The sequence below is a fragment of the Molossus molossus genome, unplaced genomic scaffold (genome assembly GCF_014108415.1).
Source record: "Molossus molossus isolate mMolMol1 unplaced genomic scaffold, mMolMol1.p scaffold_m16_p_22, whole genome shotgun sequence".
Taxonomy (NCBI): Eukaryota; Metazoa; Chordata; class Mammalia; order Chiroptera; family Molossidae; genus Molossus; species Molossus molossus.
In genome coordinates this window covers 10,192,199-10,212,942 of record NW_023425358.1, presented here as the reverse complement: position 1 = coordinate 10,212,942, position 20,744 = coordinate 10,192,199, and the positions used below count along the sequence as shown (strand labels likewise).

At 42.6% G+C, this 20,744-nt stretch overlaps 2 protein-coding genes across 3 annotated transcripts in view; both read right to left on the bottom strand.

Moving 5' to 3' along the window:
• The window catches only part of NFRKB (nuclear factor related to kappaB binding protein), a 38,761-nt gene extending 32,114 nt beyond the window's left edge, over positions 1-6,647 (bottom strand). For both annotated transcript variants that reach the window (XM_036276920.1, XM_036276921.1), the window contains exons 1-3: positions 6,574-6,647; positions 3,896-4,051; positions 911-1,112 (exon numbers count right to left, since the gene is read on the bottom strand). In XM_036276920.1, coding sequence (XP_036132813.1) covers positions 911-1,112; positions 3,896-4,030 — 337 coding nt within the window. In that variant the 5' untranslated portion in view covers positions 4,031-4,051; positions 6,574-6,647. The remainder of the gene's footprint in view (positions 1-910; positions 1,113-3,895; positions 4,052-6,573) is intronic.
• A 4,008-nt stretch (positions 6,648-10,655) lies between these two features.
• Positions 10,656-20,744, bottom strand: part of PRDM10 (PR/SET domain 10) — a 101,305-nt gene continuing 91,216 nt past the window's right edge. Inside the window, exons 19-23 of the mRNA XM_036276244.1 lie at positions 20,483-20,653; positions 18,349-18,489; positions 15,996-16,164; positions 12,348-12,451; positions 10,656-11,381 (exon numbers count right to left, since the gene is read on the bottom strand). Of these exons, the coding sequence (XP_036132137.1) occupies positions 11,181-11,381; positions 12,348-12,451; positions 15,996-16,164; positions 18,349-18,489; positions 20,483-20,653 (786 nt within the window). The 3' untranslated portion in view covers positions 10,656-11,180. The remainder of the gene's footprint in view (positions 11,382-12,347; positions 12,452-15,995; positions 16,165-18,348; positions 18,490-20,482; positions 20,654-20,744) is intronic.

The following is a 20,744-nucleotide window of genomic DNA, read 5'->3' as shown; positions in this document are numbered from 1 at the left end:
GGCAGAGGGCACTGGACTCAGGAAATGAAGAGACGTGAGATCTAAACACAATGTATGAATCTTGAATTGGTCCTCAATTTAAGAGGCAACTAAAAAGGACATGTGGGCCCTGGCCAGTTTGGCTCAGCGGTTAGAGCATCGGCCCGCAGACTGGAGAGTCCCAGGTTCGGTTCCCGCTTAAGGGCACGTACCTCAGTTGCAGTTTGGCCCTGGCCCTGGCCCTGGTTGGGGTCGTAAGGGTGGTGACCACTCGATGTGTCTGTCTCATGTGGATGTTTCTCTCTCTTCCTCCCTCTCTCCCTCCCGCTCTATCTGAAGATAAATGCAAAAATGTCCTTGGGTTAGGATAAAAAATAAATAAAAAGGACATTTGGGAACTGAAAAAATCTGCATTTGGGGTATTCTGTGATATTATTTGCCCAAAGTAAAATTTCTTGAGTGTGATAATAGGACTGTGATCATGTGAGAGAATGTCCTTCTTAAGAGATACACAGATGCTAAAGGGTTTGGCAGTAGTGGCATGTTTTCTGCAGAAACATGTACGTGATTCAGACACACACACACGTAAAAACACAAAAGGTAAACTATTATTAAAAAACTTTAAAGACTAATTTTAAAGGTGCCTCTAAGATGTTGGTAATGTTTTATTTCTTGATCTAGGTGGTGGTTTTACACAGCTGAGTTCATATTAATAATAAATCATGGATTTATATGATTTACGTCTGTCCTATGTAAGTTAAAAAATTTTACTTAAAAAAAGAATGGCCTAGGCAGCAAATGTTGACAAACCCAGCTGCTAAGTTGGTATCTGCACATAAAAACAGACAGACAAAATGAAGAAAGCAGTGTTCACAGAAGTGAATGTGTTCCCACCTCCCACCCCTCTCAAACAGACTGCTGAGCTACACACCTCGGAAAAGCTTCTGGGCAATGTGCAGAGGGTTCCCAAAGCGGAAGTTCTCCCCGCTGAACAGGGCCAGGATGAGCTGATTCTGCTGCTCAATAGTGTCTTCAGGAAAGTGAGGCAGAAACTGCTGGAGGTGTTCACGTTGGGAGTCACTCAATACTTCTTGCCATGTGGAGAGGCTGACCACATCAAAGAATATCTCAGGCTAGGAGAATTAGGAAAAGCAGGAGAAAAGTAAATGAGAAAAATAGGTTTTTAAGTTTTCTGTGAGTGGTAAAATACACATGACATAAAATTAACCATTTTACCCCATTTTTTTTTCTTTCCTTTATTGATTTTAGAGAGAGAGGAAGGGAGAGAGAGAGAGAGAGAGAGAGAGATAGAAACATGGATGAGAGAGAACATCGACTGGCCACCTCCTGCATGCTCCCCACCAGGGATCAGGCCCACAACCTGGGCTTGTGCCCTGAGAATTGAACCGGCGATCTTTTGGTGCATGGGTCGACGCTCAACCACTGAGCCACACCAGCTGGGCACCATTTTACCCATTTTTACTATACAGTTCAGTTACATTAGGTACATTCACACTGCTATGCCACCATCACCACTGTCCAAGTTTTAAGTTTTTTAAACAAACTAAAATTCTGATCTTTACTCAGTTCTCAAAATGTAGAGATTAGTAAAGACTACATATAAACCAAAATCTTACACCCAATAGCAAATAATAATCCAGACAAAAATAATCTCAGTAGAGAGAATTCCATTCAGAAACCATTTCTGCCAACAAGGGACATGATGACAGATATCCAAGTTCAGCTTAAAATGAGTGGCAGGAAAAAGTTAACATGGGAGGAAAGGACTTGAGGAGTTGAGGTCACCCGCTGAGAGTGAGAAGTAGCAGGATGGAGTTTCACTGAACAATTATATACTGGATGTCTTCTATCAGCTATGTACTAAGACAGACTAGTACTGCATACATATTGTCTGGATGTGGGAAAAATTAAACGAGCAATTACAACATAGTTTAAGAGTTTACCTATAAGCACACAGGAGAAACATACATCCCAGACTGAAGGTTTCAGAGAACACCTACCCGAGGAAGTGACATTTAATGTAGTGAGGGATAAGAAAAAAAAAATGTTGAGGCAAAAGGGTTAAAAATCCAAGAACAAAAAGAGTCCAGGCAATGTGTGGCTGGCACAAGGACGGGGGAGAAGAGGGGCAGCAGCGGACAGCAGAAAGACCTGTAAACAGGTTAAGTCCTTTATCCTACGGACAATGGAGAGCCACCAAAGGGTTTAAACAGGAGACAACCTGGAATTCCAACCACCTTTTAGGTGTCTCTGCATGCGTGTACCCAAGCACCTCAGGCTCGGTGTTCAACATCTTCCTCTGCAAACCTGTTTCTGCTCACCACTTTATTCTTAGCATCTCAGTGTCTGGCATCAAGTAGGTACTTAATGAAACAAGTATTAGCTGACTGAGTGACATAAGTAGAGTTACTTGAAAGAGTATGCAAAGAAAATACAGAAGGATATATACCAACTCCAGTGGTTGTTACTTCAGGCGGGAAAGGGAATAAAATAAGGGCAAAATAGTGGTTTTAATTTTATCTAAAATGTTTGATGTGTTATAAAAGAAAAATCTGAACCAAAATGACTAAATGAAATTATCTCCTAGAACTGGATGATGCACACATGAATGTTAGCTTTATGACACTCTCTACACCTGTTTGAAATACAGCAAAATAAACAAGATAAACAGTTTTAGTACACCTAGTGCCTTGCATATATTAAGCACTTAATAAATGGTAGCTACCTTAATAATAATGATTACAGCCCAGCCAATGTGACTCAGTAGTTGACCCATGCACCAGGAGGTCGCCGGTTTAATTCCTAGTCAGGGCACATGCCCAGGTTGTGGGCCTGATCCCCAGTGGGGGGCATGCATCTCTCTCATTGATGTTTCTATCTCTGTCCCTCTCCCTTCCTCTCTCTCTAAAATCAATAAAGGAAGAAAAAATTATTTTAAAAAAATAACAATAATAATAATAATGATTACACTGCCTGTCAGTGAAAGTGGTCAAAAGCATGCTGATATGCTATCCCCAGGCACATACTTATAATTGACTGGAGGGTTACCTTATAGACAGGGATAATGTTTGGGTTTGGTTTCATGAATCACAACATGGGTAACCATTTTAATGTAAACATACACATAATTCTGCTCTTAAAATATAAAACTTCTTGCCCTGGCCAGTTTGGCTCAGAGGATGGAGATCAGCCTGAGGACTAAAGAGTCATGGGTTCAATCCCCACCAAGGGCACATACCTCAGTTGTGGGTTTAATCCCCAGCCCTCGTTGGGGTTGGTTGGAGTCACGCAGGAGGCAACCAATCAATGTGTCTCTCTCACATGTGTCTCTCTCTCTCTCTTCCTCCCACTCTATCTAAAAATCAATTAAAAAATATCCTCAAATGAAGATTTAAAAATAAATACATAAATCTTCTTTTTCCCTTTTTATTGATTTGAGAGAGAGAGGAAGTGAGAGGTAGAGAGAGACAGAAACATCGATGAAAGAGAACATCAACTTACTGCCTCCTGCACGCTTCCCACTGGGGATCAGGGCCACAACCCAGGCATGTGTCCTGACTGGGAATCGAACCAGTGACTTCTTGGTGCATGGTTTAATGCTCAACTACTGAGGCACACCGGTTGGACTAAAACTTCTTATTAATTGCCGAAAAATACCTTGTTAAAAATAAAGCTTATATCATATTACCAAGTTATGTTGACACGTTATTAAACATGCAAAATGTAGCTTATGATTTCTTCTTTAATCAGAATATTAAATAAATTCTACACACAAAAAAGACAGATCATTCTGGCTGTAATGTAGAAAATGAAACAGAAGGGAGCACAAAAGACTGAAAAGGGTTGAAATACTGGCTGTGGGGAAGCTGAGAGAGGTGACAACGTTGTAACTTACATCCTCCAGAAGGTCCTCTGGCAGACTAACCCTGGTGTCCCCCAGGAGGCAGTCCTCCATTATACGTGTGCCATGGCCATCTCCACATGGACCCAGCTCCAGGGGATCCGTCAGCATGTGGTCCAAGGAATCCATTTTTTATGTTCCACGGGTAATCTAGACAAATATAAGCAGTCATTCCTTGAGACAGAAAGGCAGAAACCCCAGGGATCTGGTTGACAACACTCTTCCAGAAAATATTCTGGTCAAGAAAATATTCAATCTCAAATCTACTCTTATACCTTATCTCCATATCCTAACTCTAGCTAAGCAGCTCTTCTCCCTCCATTCCACCACTGCACATTCATCTGAGCTTTTAAATCGTATCAGATCTCTCGTTATTCAGAATGCTTCCACAACTCCCAAATTTGTAGGCACTCTACTAACTTCACTTTACACATAAGCAAAATGAGACTGGAAAAACAGATCAGCAGAGTCCATAACTTAGACTTCACGGGCCAATAATCTCTCCACTATAACATAATTTAACAATTAATTGTTTTTAGCAATTAATTTTTTGTTCTCTCACAAAAGTGAATTCACTGAAAATCCACACAGATTAATAAAGCTCAGACACTAACAATAAATTATTTAATGAGGGCCTATTATGTGTTAGGGCTTTCATATATCTCATTTAATTCTGACAACTGTGAAAGACAGAGTTATTATATCTATTCTACAGATATTAAAATGAGGATCAAAGTAGGTAATTAACTTGCCCAATTCCAGAGGTAGGACTGAAGCTCAGGTCAGCCTGACCGCAAACCCATGTCTTAACACTATACACGATACATCCTATATAAACTCCCAATTTAAATCATGAAAAGTGATTATAATATAATCCCTATAATATGACTTTACAGTTCAAATAAACTCCAGAGGCTCCAAGAATCTGACCATGACAACCAGTAAAGTAGGAGCCAACCCGTCTTAGCTGGTCCATCTGATATTTATAACCAGATAAATATAATGCTACCTTTCTCCTTCCTGTAATAATTGACTACTACTGGCCACCTTTAGGAACGTACATATTAAAGCATTTCAACCCTGACTGGTTTGGCTCAGCAGTAGAGCATCAGCCCACGGACCAATAAGTTGTAGGTTCGATTCCAGCCAAGGAAGGGTAAGTACCTCGGTGGCAGTTCGTTCCTGGCCCTGGTCGGGGTCCTGTAGGAGGCAACCAGTTGATATGTCCCTCTCACGTTGATGTCTGTGTGTGTGTGTGTGTGTGTGTCTGTCTGTCTCTCTCTCTCTCTCTTTCTCTCCCTCCCAATCTATCTGAAGATAAATAGAAAAATATCCTCGGGTGAGGATTAGAAAAAAAAACATTTCAAAAAACATTTCATAAGGCTGATGGCTAGAATCAGTGTGAAGCCAAGGCCACAGGACTGAACAGGAACAAGGAGCCTGAACTCAATCACTCTAAAAACATTTTCTAAGTCCACCCTCTATTTCCTATTCCTACCAAAAAGACTAGCAAGCACAGTATAAACAAAAAGAAAAAAACAGACAACAGTCTAAACACCAAACTTCTTGCCTAATCTCAGTGACTTTGGGTAAATCTTACTTCAACAGGTGTCAATTAATGAAGGGTAGTTGGACCAATCCTGTATTCCTGCAACGAATAACCTCAAGATGACAGTTTATAATGACTAAATGTAGACATGTAATGCAGTAATGCAATGAATTCTCATTCTGAAACTCTCAAATGATAAAAAAAAAAAAAAACCTGTAAAATTACTACCAAAATAAGCACCTTCCCACTAAATTATTTCAAGAGATTTCAGATCTATGTAAGATCCAGCTGTGTAGTCCCCTTGCAATGGTACCCCTTTCAGCCAAGGTGAATTACAATATCCTGAACATTCCCTGTACCTAAATAATTGGAGCAGGTAAGAAAGCACATGACATATGTGTTTCACGAAACTTTAAAATAGAAAAAAAAAAAAAAATGCCAAAGTAACCTGATGCTTAGAATAAAGTCCTTTGACAAGAATTGACACAGAACAGGGTAACAGCTGCAAAGCCTGTGTTTTACCTGACTGTTAGGAGGATCACCTGTTTCACAACTTGCTCACAAGTTTCTTAAATTCCGTGGATGTGTAGTTAAATTGAATCTTATCCAAGTGGCAAACCTTTGCCCTGCTACTATTCTTAATAGGCTCTCCAAATACAAAACGGCAGCTGCCAGATGTTGGAACCCCGGAAGCGAGGGTTTCTAAGTCTTGTGGTGTCTGGACCTCTTTACTAGACCAGGAAGGCCTCTCCCAAAGGCCTTTCCTCTGCACCTGAGCTAACCTTCCCCCCAGGACCCTCCCCCCAAAGAAGCTAAACCCTAGGCTCCTTCCGGGCAACCCCCGGCTCCAAATCCGTCGCCCCAGCAGCAAAGCCTCCCCTAGTCAACCCCGCCCTAGCCCAAGGCCGGGGTCCCGCCCCTCCAAACTGCATTTCTGCGCCAAGGGCCCCTCCCCCACACCACGCCTAACCCTAACCCCCACCCACACGGGCCACTCAGCTCCCACAGGCCCGCTCCTCTGCCACAAGCCCACCGGAGCAGCGGCCCTCGGGGACCCAGCTACTCCGGATCTCTGGTCCCTGGCAACAACTTAACCCTTTCGCCATCTAGGGCCCGCCCTCACCTCTGCCGCAGTCGCGGGTCTCGCAGCCCGCTGCGCTTCTCGGCCCGCGGGGTCCTGGACGCGCTCGCCCTCGCTAGGCGTCTCTGTGCGTGCACGCTCCGGGCTCGGGCGGCGGAAAGGGCGGGGCCTGGGATGCCGGGGGCGGAGCTGAGGGGCGGGGCCTGGAGGGACGCGTCGCGTCGCGGGGCGGGGCGGGGCCTGGGGCGACGGGAGCTCGTGCAGCTGGGTCTGGGGGTGCAATTTGTAGTCGTCTCGATGGTCTCACCGGGTTTAGGAGCTTCCGGAGGGTGGAGACGGTGTCGGTAGTTTTTACCTGGCCGCGAACAGAGGCTTTAAAACCAGAGTTACTAAATGCAGTACGTACCCTGTTTCAGGCACTATGCTAAGCGCTTTCTGTCCACTATCTTTGTACTACTGCTGTTATTTTTTAATACTATGCACTCACTATTAGTTCCCTTTTTACAGTTGAGGAAACGGCGGTTTCTCGAGTTTCATTGAGGAGAACGAGTACTCGAGCCTATGCCCCCGGCTTGTCCCCATTTCTCCCTCCCGTCCCCAGGCCCTAGATGTCCGAAAAAGTACACACACCGAAGAAATACATTTTAAACTAAACTGGATAACGTTCCTCTTGTTAAGAATCCATCGTTCTTACTACTCTCTGGCTCTTAGAACGGCTTCATACTCCCACCAGTCGTGCAGAGATCACCCTCAGTTCTCAATTGGATACAACTATGTCAGAGAAGCTGGAGGGCCCAAAATTGTCCCTCCCTTGTTGGAAAATAGAAGTTTCCAAATAAAGCCCTATGTCTTCTTCCCTGCTGGCTGCAAGCCTGCCCTGCTTCCTGTTAGAAAGTTGGTAGGTTCTTTTTTCTTTTTCTTTCTTTTAATTTTTGTTGTTGTTATTTGTTTGTTTTTTGTTGATCCTCATCCCAGGACATTTTTTCCACTGATTTTTAGAGACCTCCTGCCCTGACCAGGGCCAGGGATGGAACCTGCCACCCAGGTAAATGCCAGTGACCGGGAATCAAATTTGCGACCATTCAGTCTGGTCTGCCGGCAGAGGCTCTAACCATCCAATCACAGGGGCCAGGGCAAAAGTTGGTAGGTCCTTGAATTAGAAACCACCAAGTGAATAAGCAGAAGAACATCATTCCACAGTTGTCATCCATCAATTCTCCCACTGGGAGTTTCTGACCAGACTAGAGTAAATCAAAGAGTCAAAACACTTTATGAAATAGAGAAGCAGAAGAAGGAAGGAAGGAAGGAAGGAAGGAAGGAAGGAAGGAAGGAAGGAAGGAAGGAAGGAAGGAAGGAAGGAAGGAAGGAAGGAAGGAAGGAAGGAAGGAAGGAAGGAAGGAAGGAAGGAAGGAAGGAAGAAGAAGAGTTAACAATCTCAGTAGCTCTTGTAGCTTCACACATACAAACAAGGAAGATGTTTATTTAAAAAAATATTTATTAATTTTTACACTTGCTGAGTAGCACAAGACTATTAACACTATAACTCACTGAATGTACAATAAATGTTCACATTTAAATAACAGAATGGGGTCAACATTTTTAACTTGTGGGTCAGCTTTAGCATCTCTTGAAGTGCTTTTTAGCCCTAAGAGTTTTTTGAAAGGATAACTGGAAATCAGAAAAACAATTCAAGATCAAAACAATAGGTTTTTCCTGGATAACAGAAATTTTACATGATAAAACGTCTATTATGTGGGCACAAATCAAACAATAAAAATGTAAAATCTATGTTACTCCAAAATTTTCACACTGCACTGATTGAAGTCTACAGTGCCAATGTGTCTTAAGGAAGGAAACAATATAAACATTGGCTACATACATTTTTCCCCCCAAACTGGGTCTTATCATCTGCCATCTCTTCAAATCCAAGTCCTCTAGAAAATCTGTTACCTTGGATGAATGTGTGGAATACCTGATCTTAAAGCAGTATTATTTGGCTTGACTGACACCTCTATCTCTGGTTGGTAATATACAAATTAGTTTTAGAGTCTTTACTTATTCCACATAAGGACAAAAAAAATAAAGAAAAAAAAACAAACTTAGATTGGAAAGAGACAAAGAAGTCCTTCCACATTTCCTTCTGTGTATTTTAAAACTTGAAATAACTGGCAAAAAATGAACATTCCATTTAGTGATAGTTTTCTATTTTTATTTATGTTACTCCTGAGGGGATGGGAGGGCAAGACACCTTGCTGACTGAAATGAAAAAGGACCCCAAAGGGCCAAATTTAAGGTATTAAAATCTAAACTAGATCTTTGGGAAAGTTTAGTATTCTTCATCCTAGCAAGTCATTCAGACTGGACCCTAGGATACATTACATTACAACGTGGGACTTTGGGACCCAGAGTCTCTGTTTTGTGATTCAGGGCCAATATGTTCTATTAAAAACATTGACATTACCTCTTTGTTACCAAAGATATAGAGTCCATTTTCAGTTTCTATACATTTCCCAAGTAACTTTCTCAAGTTCCCTTAGTGCCCAAAATTTCAGGGATAACTAAATAAATGAGGTCTCAAAAATAAAGTGCAAAATCTACATATTAGTAAAGTCATTTCAATAGAATTGTTTACTTTTCAGAAAGGTTATCTTTACTATAAAGAAGCTACTATACTTACTTTATAGAACCAGTTTTTACCCAGGAATGTAAATAAAATAAATTAACTTCATTTGACATTTAAGTTAGGTCTTTCTGTTCTGCAGTGACAAATTCTACCATCAGTAATTATTCTAAAAATGTGTTAGTATATCACAAAAAGTTGTTAAAATACATTCTGGTCTGTGCAATGTTTTATGTGTACACTTGGAATGTACAGTAAAAAGAAGGGAAGTGTTTTTCCCCACTGAATTCATAGCTGACAATGAGGAATACATAGAAGCAAAATTATCACCGAGGCAGATTTTTTTCCTTTCCCTACTGACAGTGTAATATTCATCAAGATTGGATTTCTTCTAGATCTTTTAACGCAGTGATTTTCAACCAGCATGCTGCAAGAATTTTTAAAACATGCAATACCTGACTATTTAGTCAGGGGCACTGACCTTTTTTCCCTTAGACTGTCAAATAAAAAAATGACAACAGGCAACACAATAGCCATCTGGTATGAATGCCCTGTCTTGAACTATACATATATAGGTCATATAATAATGAGTTGCATCTTATTGGCCACATTGCATAATGAGGTTTTGTCTGACTGGTAAAGTCTTGGTACCAGAAATTCTTATATACAAGTATAGGCAACTGATTTTTTTAAAGTCACTTTGGAGTAAAAAGGGTAATTACTTTTTTTTTTTGGTAAATCAATCAAAATTATACCTACTTTTTTGTCAGATCAGCAAAATATTTTTTTTGATGTGTCACAGAATTTTAGTAATCAGTTTATGTGCCATGAGATTAAAAAAAAAGGTTGAAAATCACTGCCTTACTGTATTATAAATGGTCTCCACGTTCTTATTTTTCCCCTAAGTGTGAAGTTGGTCATACCAAAGGGTCCAGATGAGTTGTAGTATGTTTAAGTTAAAAGGTTAAGAAATAAGGAGGGCAACCTTTCCATCCAACCTTAAAGAATGTTCATTTTAAGAAAGCATTAGAAATTCTAAAATACACTGAATGCTGTGAGCGAGGGCTGAATGTACACCTGGTAGGAGAGAGAAAGTCGTCCTTTACCAATGAATGGTAAATGGATCTGGGAAGGCAGGACTAGGTTTCAGTGTTTCAGTGCTTTTTACTTTATATGTACATATATTGTCTCGGTACTCTTACTTGGTACTGATATCTCCAATATCTCCTTATTACAACCACGTCAGAGAATGGGTGGCAAAGCTTTAATGTAGGAGTTTCAATTCTGCTGACATCAAGCAACCTCTTCTTTTACAGGGAGTCCACCACTGTGGAATAATAAAGATCTAGCAGAACATGGTCTTCTGGCCTAATCTGCTGAGGGCCAGTATCTGTGGAAAGTACTGCCAATAGCCCAACAATGATTTTCAAAAAAAAGGCAAGTTTTTTTTAATCAACTATAAAAAAAATTTAGATGACAGTTTTCCTTCAGAACATTACTGTCACCCTTTGTTTCATTATTGTTATTTTCATATTCCATAGGCTCCCTTTGTTAAGTTACTGCAAACTCAAAAGATGAAGCAGTTCTGACCTAACACACCCCCATAAAATGCCCCTTCTCCTTTGGTGCCACGGCTTGGAATGGAGTCCAGTGGCCACGGACTTTGTCACATCCTTTCTCCACCTTTGGTACAAACACAATACACCACTTAATAGTTCCACAAAGGAAAGTAAGGCTTATCAACGTGTTAAAAAACCAACTCAAGAGCAAGGCAAAATATCTCCCTCTTGAACTCTACTAGCCACTGAAAGGTCTCCATTCCATGACAACAACTCCTAGGGTTCGAAGAGTCAACTTGGTAAAGATGATCTGGATAAAACAAGCCCCAATAGTTGTATTAGTGTCAAAGCTGTAACCTCCAAACTCGAATGAATGACAAATCTTAAAAAAGAGTTGTGTCAGAAGCTTTCCGATTTACAAATGAGAAGAGACATGATGTAACAGCTTGATCCTAGCTCAAGGATGGAAGTTAAGGTTTGGTGATATGTACTTCCCTGCTCCCATTCCCATTGGTGGTGGTTGTAATGATGTACTGTGTGGGCTGCTGCTGGCTGGTGGTCTGGGGATCCAAGTCACTGTGTGGAGTTGGCTGAACCTGGACTGCCCCAGAGAGAGCAGAGGCTTGCTTTTCCTCCAATTCTGGTTGACTTTCTGATAATACATAATGACCCTAGAGCAAAAAGAAAGGATCATTAGAAATCTGAGGCCTAATGGCAGCAGGGGGTCTTGGAGACAGAAAGAGGGAATCTGTAAAGAAATGTTACAAGGGGAGCTAAAATAGAAACCTATAGGAGATGCCCTACCAAATTGTTTCAGAGAGAAAGGATCAGTCACAGTAACTGACTACAGAGGTGATTTAAGGGGACACCATAGTTGTTCTACCAAAAGATGCAGTGAAGAACTTCAGGTACAGAAACTGGCAGTACAATGGTAACCTACTTAGCAAAAGAAATATTTGCCCTTGTACTACTCTTAAGAATTTAGATTCCTAAAATAAGATTGCTATCTGTCAATTAAATTTTAAGATTAATATAAACTGGATCAAAGAAGAATTATTATCTAATGTCTCATTAAAGAGGCAGAACAGCCCGGCCGGTGTGGTTCAGTGGTTGAGCATCTACCCATGCACCAAGAGGTCGCCAGTTTGATTCCCAGTCAGGGCACATGCCCAGTTTGTGGGCCAAATCCCCAGTGGGGGACGTGCAGGAGGCGGCCAATTGATGTCCTCTCTCATCGATGTTTCTCTCTCTCCCTTCCTCTCTCTCTAAAATCAATAAAGAAAAATATTTAAAAAAAAAAAAAAAGAGGCAGAACAGCCCCCAAAACAGGTAGTCAAGATCAATTGTTCCCAGACTTCAGAATTTCAAAAGTAATAGCAAATGGTTCCAAATTCGATTTTGCCATGCAGTCATTTTTGAAATGCTGCTGTCTAATGAGAGACATTTTAACACTCAACAGCATAGGAAGAACACAGACTCAGAACAGTCCCTTACACTGAGGAAAGTTAGCTTCATGAAAATATACACTGTCTCTATATTTCCTCATTTTTCCTGACGGCAGCTAGCTAGATCCTTCTGTTAACGTTTTTGAAACAGTATATAGGGTGGACGGGAGATCCCTCACGAGCTGAGCTTACCGGAGTGACCGCCTTCACCTGGCCAGTTGTGACAGGAGTTGCCACACCACTATCTGTAATCACAAACTGTCCCGGGGGAAGTGTCATCATTTGAATCTCAGATGCTGAAAAATATGAAATATCCACATTTCAGTGGTCTCAGATTTTAATACAAGTTGTAGACAAAAATCCCTAATGAGTGACCACATTCCCCACTGAGGCACTGAGAGTCTTCTGATGATGTGATTTCTTGATACAGTGAAAGGATCTCTGACAAGAATTTATCACCTGAGGTGACTAGGGAATTACCAGATATTGAGGACAATCAATGCCTCGCCCTCAGATGTGGCTTCTGAACATCCCTAAAGACAAATACTCAACAGTTTTTTATTTATTTATATATATATATTTTTTTTTCCTCGCCCCAGGACATTTTTTTGCATTTATCTTCAGATAGAGCGGGAGGGAGAGAAGGAGGAAGAGAGAGAGAAACATCCATGTAAGAGAGACACATCGAGTGGCTGCCACCCACACGACCCCCAGCAGGGCCGGGGACAAACATGCAACCGAGGTACGTGCCCTAAGTGGGAACTGAACCGGGGACTCTCTGGTCCGCGGGCCAATGCTCTAACTGCTGAGCCAAACCAGCCAGGGCCTCAACAGTTTTTTAAAACCTTTAAATAAGATACAAAAACTTACCTGTTAGCTTATTATTTTTATTTTTTATATTCACATTTGAATTAGTGGCACAATGTATCCACTATTACCTAGAAATCCCAAATTAACCTGAGTTTTATTTCAGCACCAGAGTTATTAAGGCAAATAAAAAACAAAGTGCAAGCCCTGGCTGGTTTGGCTCAGCGGTTAGCGCATCAGCTCATGGACCAGAGAGGCCCGGGTTCGGTTCCCACTGAGGGCACGTACCTCGGTTGCAGCTTGTCCCCGGCCCTGGTTGGGGTCGTGTGGGTGGCAGCCACTGGATGTGTCTCTCTCACATCGATGTTTCTCTCTTTCTCTTCCCCCCTCTCTCCCTCCTGCTCTATCTGAAGATAAATGCAAAAATGTCCCCAGGTGAAGATAAAAAAATAATAAAAAAAAGAAGAAGGAAACAACTGCAGTGGTCTGAAACATCAGACGTGTTGATACTAAGACACACACACATAGCCTTCATTGGTCATTTGGATAATAATAGGAAATGATGCATGATTTTGAAAATTCATAGATAAAGGAGATGAGCCAGATATTTAAAGCATTTATCCTGCCATTCCTGTACAAACTATACCGCAGAGTAACCTGGTCATTATGGTAAAATTGTTTTCTTTATTACAGTTTCCTAGCTAATTACTGAATGAAAATGACAGAATCAGTCTCGAACAACTTGGCAATCCCAAATGAAATAGTGGGCCAAAGGAAAAGGAGAGACTACCCCACATTGTGTGCCTCTTAATAGAAGTCCACACCACCAGCTATGAAGTGTCAGGGGAAAACTGAACCTGATTCAAGTCGAGCCTCTAGACCTAATTGCCAGCCTACTGGAGAAAAGAGGGACAGAAGAAAGCATCTTCAGTGACAACATAGGAATGCTCCTAGCAAAATCCAAGTGGGATTTTGAGAAATGTCAGAATGTGAAAAACTCTACAGGACAAATGACCCAGTTTCTTCAACACATAAATTGCATCTTAGAGAGAGACACAACACATATATTAAAAGAAACTCAAAAGACATAATTAATTGCAACGTTTGGCCCTTATTTGGAACCCAGTTTGAACAAACCAATTATTAAAAACTTTTCTGAGACAATCACAGAAAGATGAGCACTGACTGGATATTTGATGGTATCAAAAAAATTGCTGTTACTGCCCTGGCAGGTTTGGCTCAGCGGTTAGAGCATCGGCCTGCAGTCCAGAGAGACCTGGGTTCGATTCCCACTAAGGGCACGTACCTCGGTTGCAGTTTGTCTCTGGCCCTGGTTGGGTCGTGCGGGTGGCAACCACTCGATGTGTCCCTTTCACGTCGATGTTTCTCTCTCTCTCTCTCCCTCTCTCTCCCTCCCACTCTATCTGAACAAAATATGGAAACATGTCCTTGGGTGAGGATTAAAAATATATATATTAAAAAAAAATTGCTGTTACTTATTTTTAGGTGCAATCACGGTACTGGAGTTGTGTTTTTAAAAAAAATATTCCTTTGGTCTAAGAGATACATACTAAAATATTTATGGATTATTAACTAGTTGAAGAACTGGGAGAGAATGACGAGGGGAGGTGGAGGGGTTCAGAAGAGACAGAATTGGCCATGAATTGATAACTGTTGAAGCTAGATAATGGGTACAGGGGCATTCATTACACTATTATATTTTTGCGTATTTTAAACTTTTGCCCTAATAAAAAATTTCAGTTTTAGAATTTTTTCTTCAGGTTAGAATGCTAGTTAATATTATCATCACTGTGACTGTCTATTCTTTCTTCAGGTTAGAATGCTAGTTTATATTATTATCACCATGACTATCTTCATTCCATATTTCTTTCACAGGATTTAAATTGAGTATAAATGTCAGCCTATTTACCAGGATTCTTTACCAGGATTCTACTGGTATTTCCCATGACTAGAAACTACACTCAGCCCTCATTGTATCTACCAATATTTAAGAGAATAGACTGTAAAAAGAACTAAATGGAAGGGGCAGAGCCTATTTTCATACTGAATCTATGTAACATAGCAAAAGATCAATCACAACAGAGAAGGAGCCTCCCAAAATATCAGTAGTAGGGGAAGATCACCACTGGCCTTCCTACCTTCTCAGCCCCTATCCCTCCTCGTTCCCACTACTGAGGTCTGTTACCTCCGGTCCTGTTCCTTCCACATCTTCAGTCATAAAGGTCTCCTACTGTCCAGCTCATCCCCAAGGCTGTCATCCCCAGGACGGCCACCTATTCTGACCTTTAGCAGCCAGCCCTTTACTGCGTCCGCAGCACCAACCTCGGGGTGTTAGAAGCAACTACTCAAAAATCTCTCTCCACCAGCTAATGAACTTTTTGAGCCAAAGACTATCTCCTTGGGAGAGGCAGCCCAGCAGGGCGGTTTAGTCTAACCCTGGAGCCTGTAACCCTGGGTTACAACCCTCCATTTATAAGCTGTGTTCCTCAAACAAGTTACTCTGTGCTTAAATCACCTTATCTGTAAAATACAAATAACCACTGTGCTTATCACACAGGCTGCTGTGAATACTGAATGTGTATATACGTGGTTTAGAAATATTCCTGGCACATAGTAAGAGCTTAATGAGAGTTGGCTGACATTATTACTGTGCGGTGTTAGTCACGGGAATGTTAATCTTTTGTATACCCAGAGTCTAGCACACTGATTGATATACAGGCAGTCAATAGAAAATGGTGGGAGGGGTGAATCAATACTGTCAACACATCCTACATCCATCTTATTCTACTATTTAAACCACCTGCCTACACTTCTTCCAGCGATACTCCTCATGATTCTGAAATGGGTGGCTCTCAGGTCAGAACGCTACCTTAAATTCTGTCATAAAACTCACTCAAGTACATGCACTACAGAGTGAAGAAAGTGGTCAATGATCCTGTAATCGAGAAAATCCATTATAAAGCTGATGAAATTATGCCCCACGGCTTCCCCCGTCTCTCGTCTCTCGCTTACAATAGCCACGGAAGGAATTCCACGTGTTGGGCAGGTACGTGTGCTGCACGGAGGAGCTCTGCTGCTGCTGGAGAGCCTGGCCCGGTGCGGAGGAAGCGCCCGGGAGGTGGGAGGGGCTGAGCCCCTGCTGAGACTGCTGGGAGGAGGGGCTCAGTGGCTGCCCAGCTACCTGCAGACAAAGCAAGAGTAGAACATGATGATTTCCCAGTAGACCTAAGACTCACCAATAACTGAGGAACATAAATTAGGCTAATATGGATTATAACACTGAAAGTACCACCACTGCTAAAATAATAGTATTTTAACTACCAATAGTATTAATGAAAAGTAATCATAACAATGAAATCCTACTTCATTTTCAAAGGAGTCTCTCTAAGAGTATCCACAATATGAATTTCAGTAAGCTTGTTAGAAAGATAAATGAGTGAAACATAGTTAGCTGTATTACATGAAGTTAAAGGAACTGAGAAGCTAACTTACTTGCCTGGGTCCCCAAGCTAATCCGTAACAAACTGAAGTCATAATTTCCACTGAAGTGAACTGGATGGTCCAACAGAGTCAGTGGAGCTGAGCAGGGGGACGGGCAGGTATCGGGCGGAGAGGCTACTCCTGCCTGCAGAGTACAGCCCAGGCTCCCGCCCAGTCTACCACTCGAGCCTTCCACACTCCAGCTCCAAACCACCGCTCCAGCTTTTCTTCCAAACACCATTTCCTGTTTCTAACCTAAACAGTTTTCTATGAATACACCACAATTTCCCATCTCTGTGTCTTTACTCAAGTGAGACCATATTCAAATCACAATGCCTTCCCCAACGACCATGTCAAAATCATAGCTCCCTTTCAAGACCGAATTCAAACACCACTTCTACAAAAATGTCCTTGATTCCCTGCTAAACATAGTCTTCCGAACTCCCACAATTATCTATATGGCAGTATCACTTTTAGACCTGGGCCCGAGGGACCCCTGCAGGAATCCCGGTTGGCCCTTCTCCGCTGTGTCCCCCTCCTATGAGGCCAAATGAACATGCCCCCCTGGAATGCACATCCCCCTGTAGGCCTCGCTTTGGGAACGGCCCTGCACCCACTTCAAGGGCCTATCCAAGTCTCTTCCTTGGGTCTGTCCTCCTGCAGGGGTCCTGTCTTCTGGATGTGGGCTCTTCTCATGGCATTCGGGCACCTGAGACCTAGGAGGTGGCCATGGGTTCTCCATGTGCAGGGGTGTGGACAAAGCTGAGACCTGTGGGTCTGGGTGTCCATGTGGGTACACAAGGAGTCCCTCTTGGCCCTCCAGCCTCAGCTTCCTTTGAGAAACTTAAAAGTGGGATGCTGGTGGGGGTGGGAAACTGGAGGCCCCCTGTCTTGGCCTGGGACAAGTAAGAAGAAATGTCACAGCCACCGAACTTCACACTAGGAGGGGAGGGCATCAGGTGGCAAGCAGCATGGCCTCCACCCCCCGCCCCTGAATAAACGGGAAGTAGAGAACGTCGTGAGTACCCCGTGGATCTCCACAGCAACTGGAAGGGGCAGAGCTGGCAAAAGGAGGAAAAAGCCTTCCTCCCAGCTTCCTCCCATGACAGCCTGGCAGCTGCTAGTGCCATCCACGGTGTTTGGCACAACATACAAATAATTTTGAGCTGGTACTACTCATGCATCATGTTATTTAGTATCAATTGTTACTTCACATATATTTTTCAATCTTGTCATTATAAAAGTAAACGTGTCAAGCAGGAAGATAGAACATTTTATTTAGTGGTTTGTTAGCTTGATTCAAGACTTGTTAGTACTCAAACACATGGCATGCAGGTCTTCGTCTGTACTCTCCTCCTGGAACCTGTGAACACCGGGGGGGGCCGACAGGCCTCCTTCACGGTGCAGACACCTTCACTTCACAGCCTATTTACTCCATACTTGTGTTACCTCCCCACTGACTCTGAGCCTTCAGGACAAGCCCTAGCAAAGTTCATGCAAACAATAAGGATTTCATGAATTTTTTTAATGGATCTAGCTATGCTATCTTAATAATAGACTCAATCATGCAAGCACAGTAATACTCCTCCTCAAAAAGTCACTGTTCCAAAATTACAGAAACAACTTACAATTGCACACTATCATGCGGCCACTTAGCATAGGAGGCAAAGTCGCTAGGATATCGTATCACAGGGCTCATTTGGATAAAAGCTGACCACTTAATGTGTGTCCATAATATCAATATAAAAATTAAGGTCCAAAATAACAACATCGTTTCAATAGTCAGGGAGTCTAGCTCTGAAGGTACTGTCTCGTCACTCTTACTCATTCTTCAAGGTCCCTGAGGCCCCAGGAGCCTCTGCGAGCAGTCTGCGCAGACATGTACCTGGGTAGACGAGGGGGCCGAGGCGGCGGGCTCAGTGACCTGGATGTGCTGCACCTGGATGGCGTGCTGGGTGTAGGTCTGAGGGTCATGGAGCTGGCCCACGTCCACAGTGGACTGCTGGGACTGGTGAGGGGAGGTGGCCTGGAGGGGAAAACAAATGCATGCTGATTGAGGCGAAGGGAAATCTTTCCAGAGAAGTTCGGCTAAACCAATATCCCAACCAAAGTGCAAGACGAGAGAGTAGAACTGTAGATCCAATGCCTCACTCCCAGGGAGCCCACACCTAAGCCCAGCTGGCAAACATCAGAGAAAAAGACAGTTTTTAAAATTAAGCTTATAAAACATAAGCTACTAACGCTGTTAAATTCTGAAAGAGAGGGAGCTAGAAGAAATATAGCCCTTAATAAAAGCTGGATGAGAAGCTCTCAGGAATCGGAAATCTTTTTCCCTTCAATTTCAATTAAATTTAATGACCTACCCTTTATGAGTTAAAAGATATCAAAGAAGAGAATTTGCTTTAAGATTGTTACTATTAAACCACTAGAACAGTGTTCCTAACCTTGTATGTATCACAGACATCTTTTAAATCTGGCTAAAGTATGACCGCTCTTTCCAGAACAGTGTATTTTATAGGCAAGTCCAGGGATCCCTAGATTCTTCCAAAGCCTAAAATTAAGAACCCTCCCAAAGAAAAACAAGATGAAGAATAGTCAGTGAGTGGCAACTTCCAAGTCCCTGCTCCGGTGTTAGTTTCCAGTTTTCAGAGACCAAATTATTTCCAACCACAGGTTTGTTTATTTGTACCTGGAGGACACTTCCTCGGCATCATTAAAGGAAACAAAAGTTCTGGGAGGATTCCAGCTTTCGGCTCCCTAATCAGTAAGAAGGAGCTACTAATAGTCTGGGCGAAGGAACACAGTTATACATTTATACCAGTGATTTTCAACTTTTTCATTCCATGGCACACATAAACTGATTACTAAAGTTCTGTGGCACACCAAAACATATACTATATTTGTTGCTGACCTGACAAAAAAAAAATAGGTATAATTCTGATTCATTCACACAGGATGGCTATTGTTGTGTTGGCTGTTGTCATCTTTTTATTTGACAATCTAAGGGAAAAGAGGTCAGTGCCCCTGACTAAATTGTCAGGTGTTACATGTTTTAAAAATTCTTGCGGTGCCAACTGGCGAGGCTTAGGGGATTGAGCATCACCCTATAGACTGAGAGGTCCCAGTTCAATTCATGGTCAGGGCACATGCCCAGGTTGCGGATTCGATCCCCAGTAGTGGGCAAGCAGGAGGCAGTTGATCGATGTTTCTCTCACATCAATGTTTCCATCTCGCTCTCCCTTCCTCTCTCTCTAAAAAAATATCAATAAAAACATATTTTAAAAAATAAATAGCCCTGGCCAGTTTTGCTCAGCGGTTAGAGCATCGGTCTGTGGTTCAGAGAGACCAGGGTTTGGTTCCCGCTAAGGGCATGTACCTCGGTTGCAGTTTGTCCTCTGCCCTGGTTGGGTCGTACAGGTGGCAACCACTCGATGTGTCCCTTTCACGTCGATGTTTCTCTCTCTCTCTCTCTCTCTCTCTCTCTCCCTCCCACTCTATCGAACAAAAAACGAAAAAACGTCCTCAGGTGAGAATTAAATAAATAAATAAATAAAATCTTGCAGCACATGGGTTGAAAATTGCTGGTCTATATCAATAAGGTGCTGACTGATATTCAAAGATTGGGTCAAAATTATCCTTTACAGCCTCCCACTGAGATAAGTCATGCAAGGCCTGTGTAGGGACTTAATCAAACTGGCCCCTCACCACACAGTCAACCTGGGTGGTCCAGGACGAGGATGCAGGAAAGGCTCAGAGTCTGCGCTGTGCTATCCTGCAGCAGCAGGAGGACAGCGGTGCTGGAGGCGGCTCTGACTACTCTAGACAGCATCTCTTACACTGCCACTCACGCCGGAGCCCTCCAGGCGTGCAGAGGGACGTTTTACAAATGCCCCAGACTTGGAATTTACATGCAGAAGCACGTGATACAGAGGGTCCTGCCCCAGCTCGGGTTCAGTGCATATGCACTGGTGACAATGTGGCCCTTGTGAAGGTAACAAGAGATAAAGGCAACACAGTACCGGGGCCACTTGCACCACTTGAAGCTGTATGTGCTGAGGTTGCTGGAGACCAGATGTAGACTGTGACACAGGGATGTACTGAATTCTCTGGTAGTCCCCTTGTGGCGTTCGGTAATCCGTTGTTAAGGTCTGGGACAGTTCCGTCATGGCCTGGGTTAGCAGGTCTGTTGTCTGGAAAAGTCACACAAAACACATTAGTGGACAGTAGTACTGCTTGTAGCTACTTCAGTGCTCTGAGGTCCTGCAGAAATTTAAATCGAAT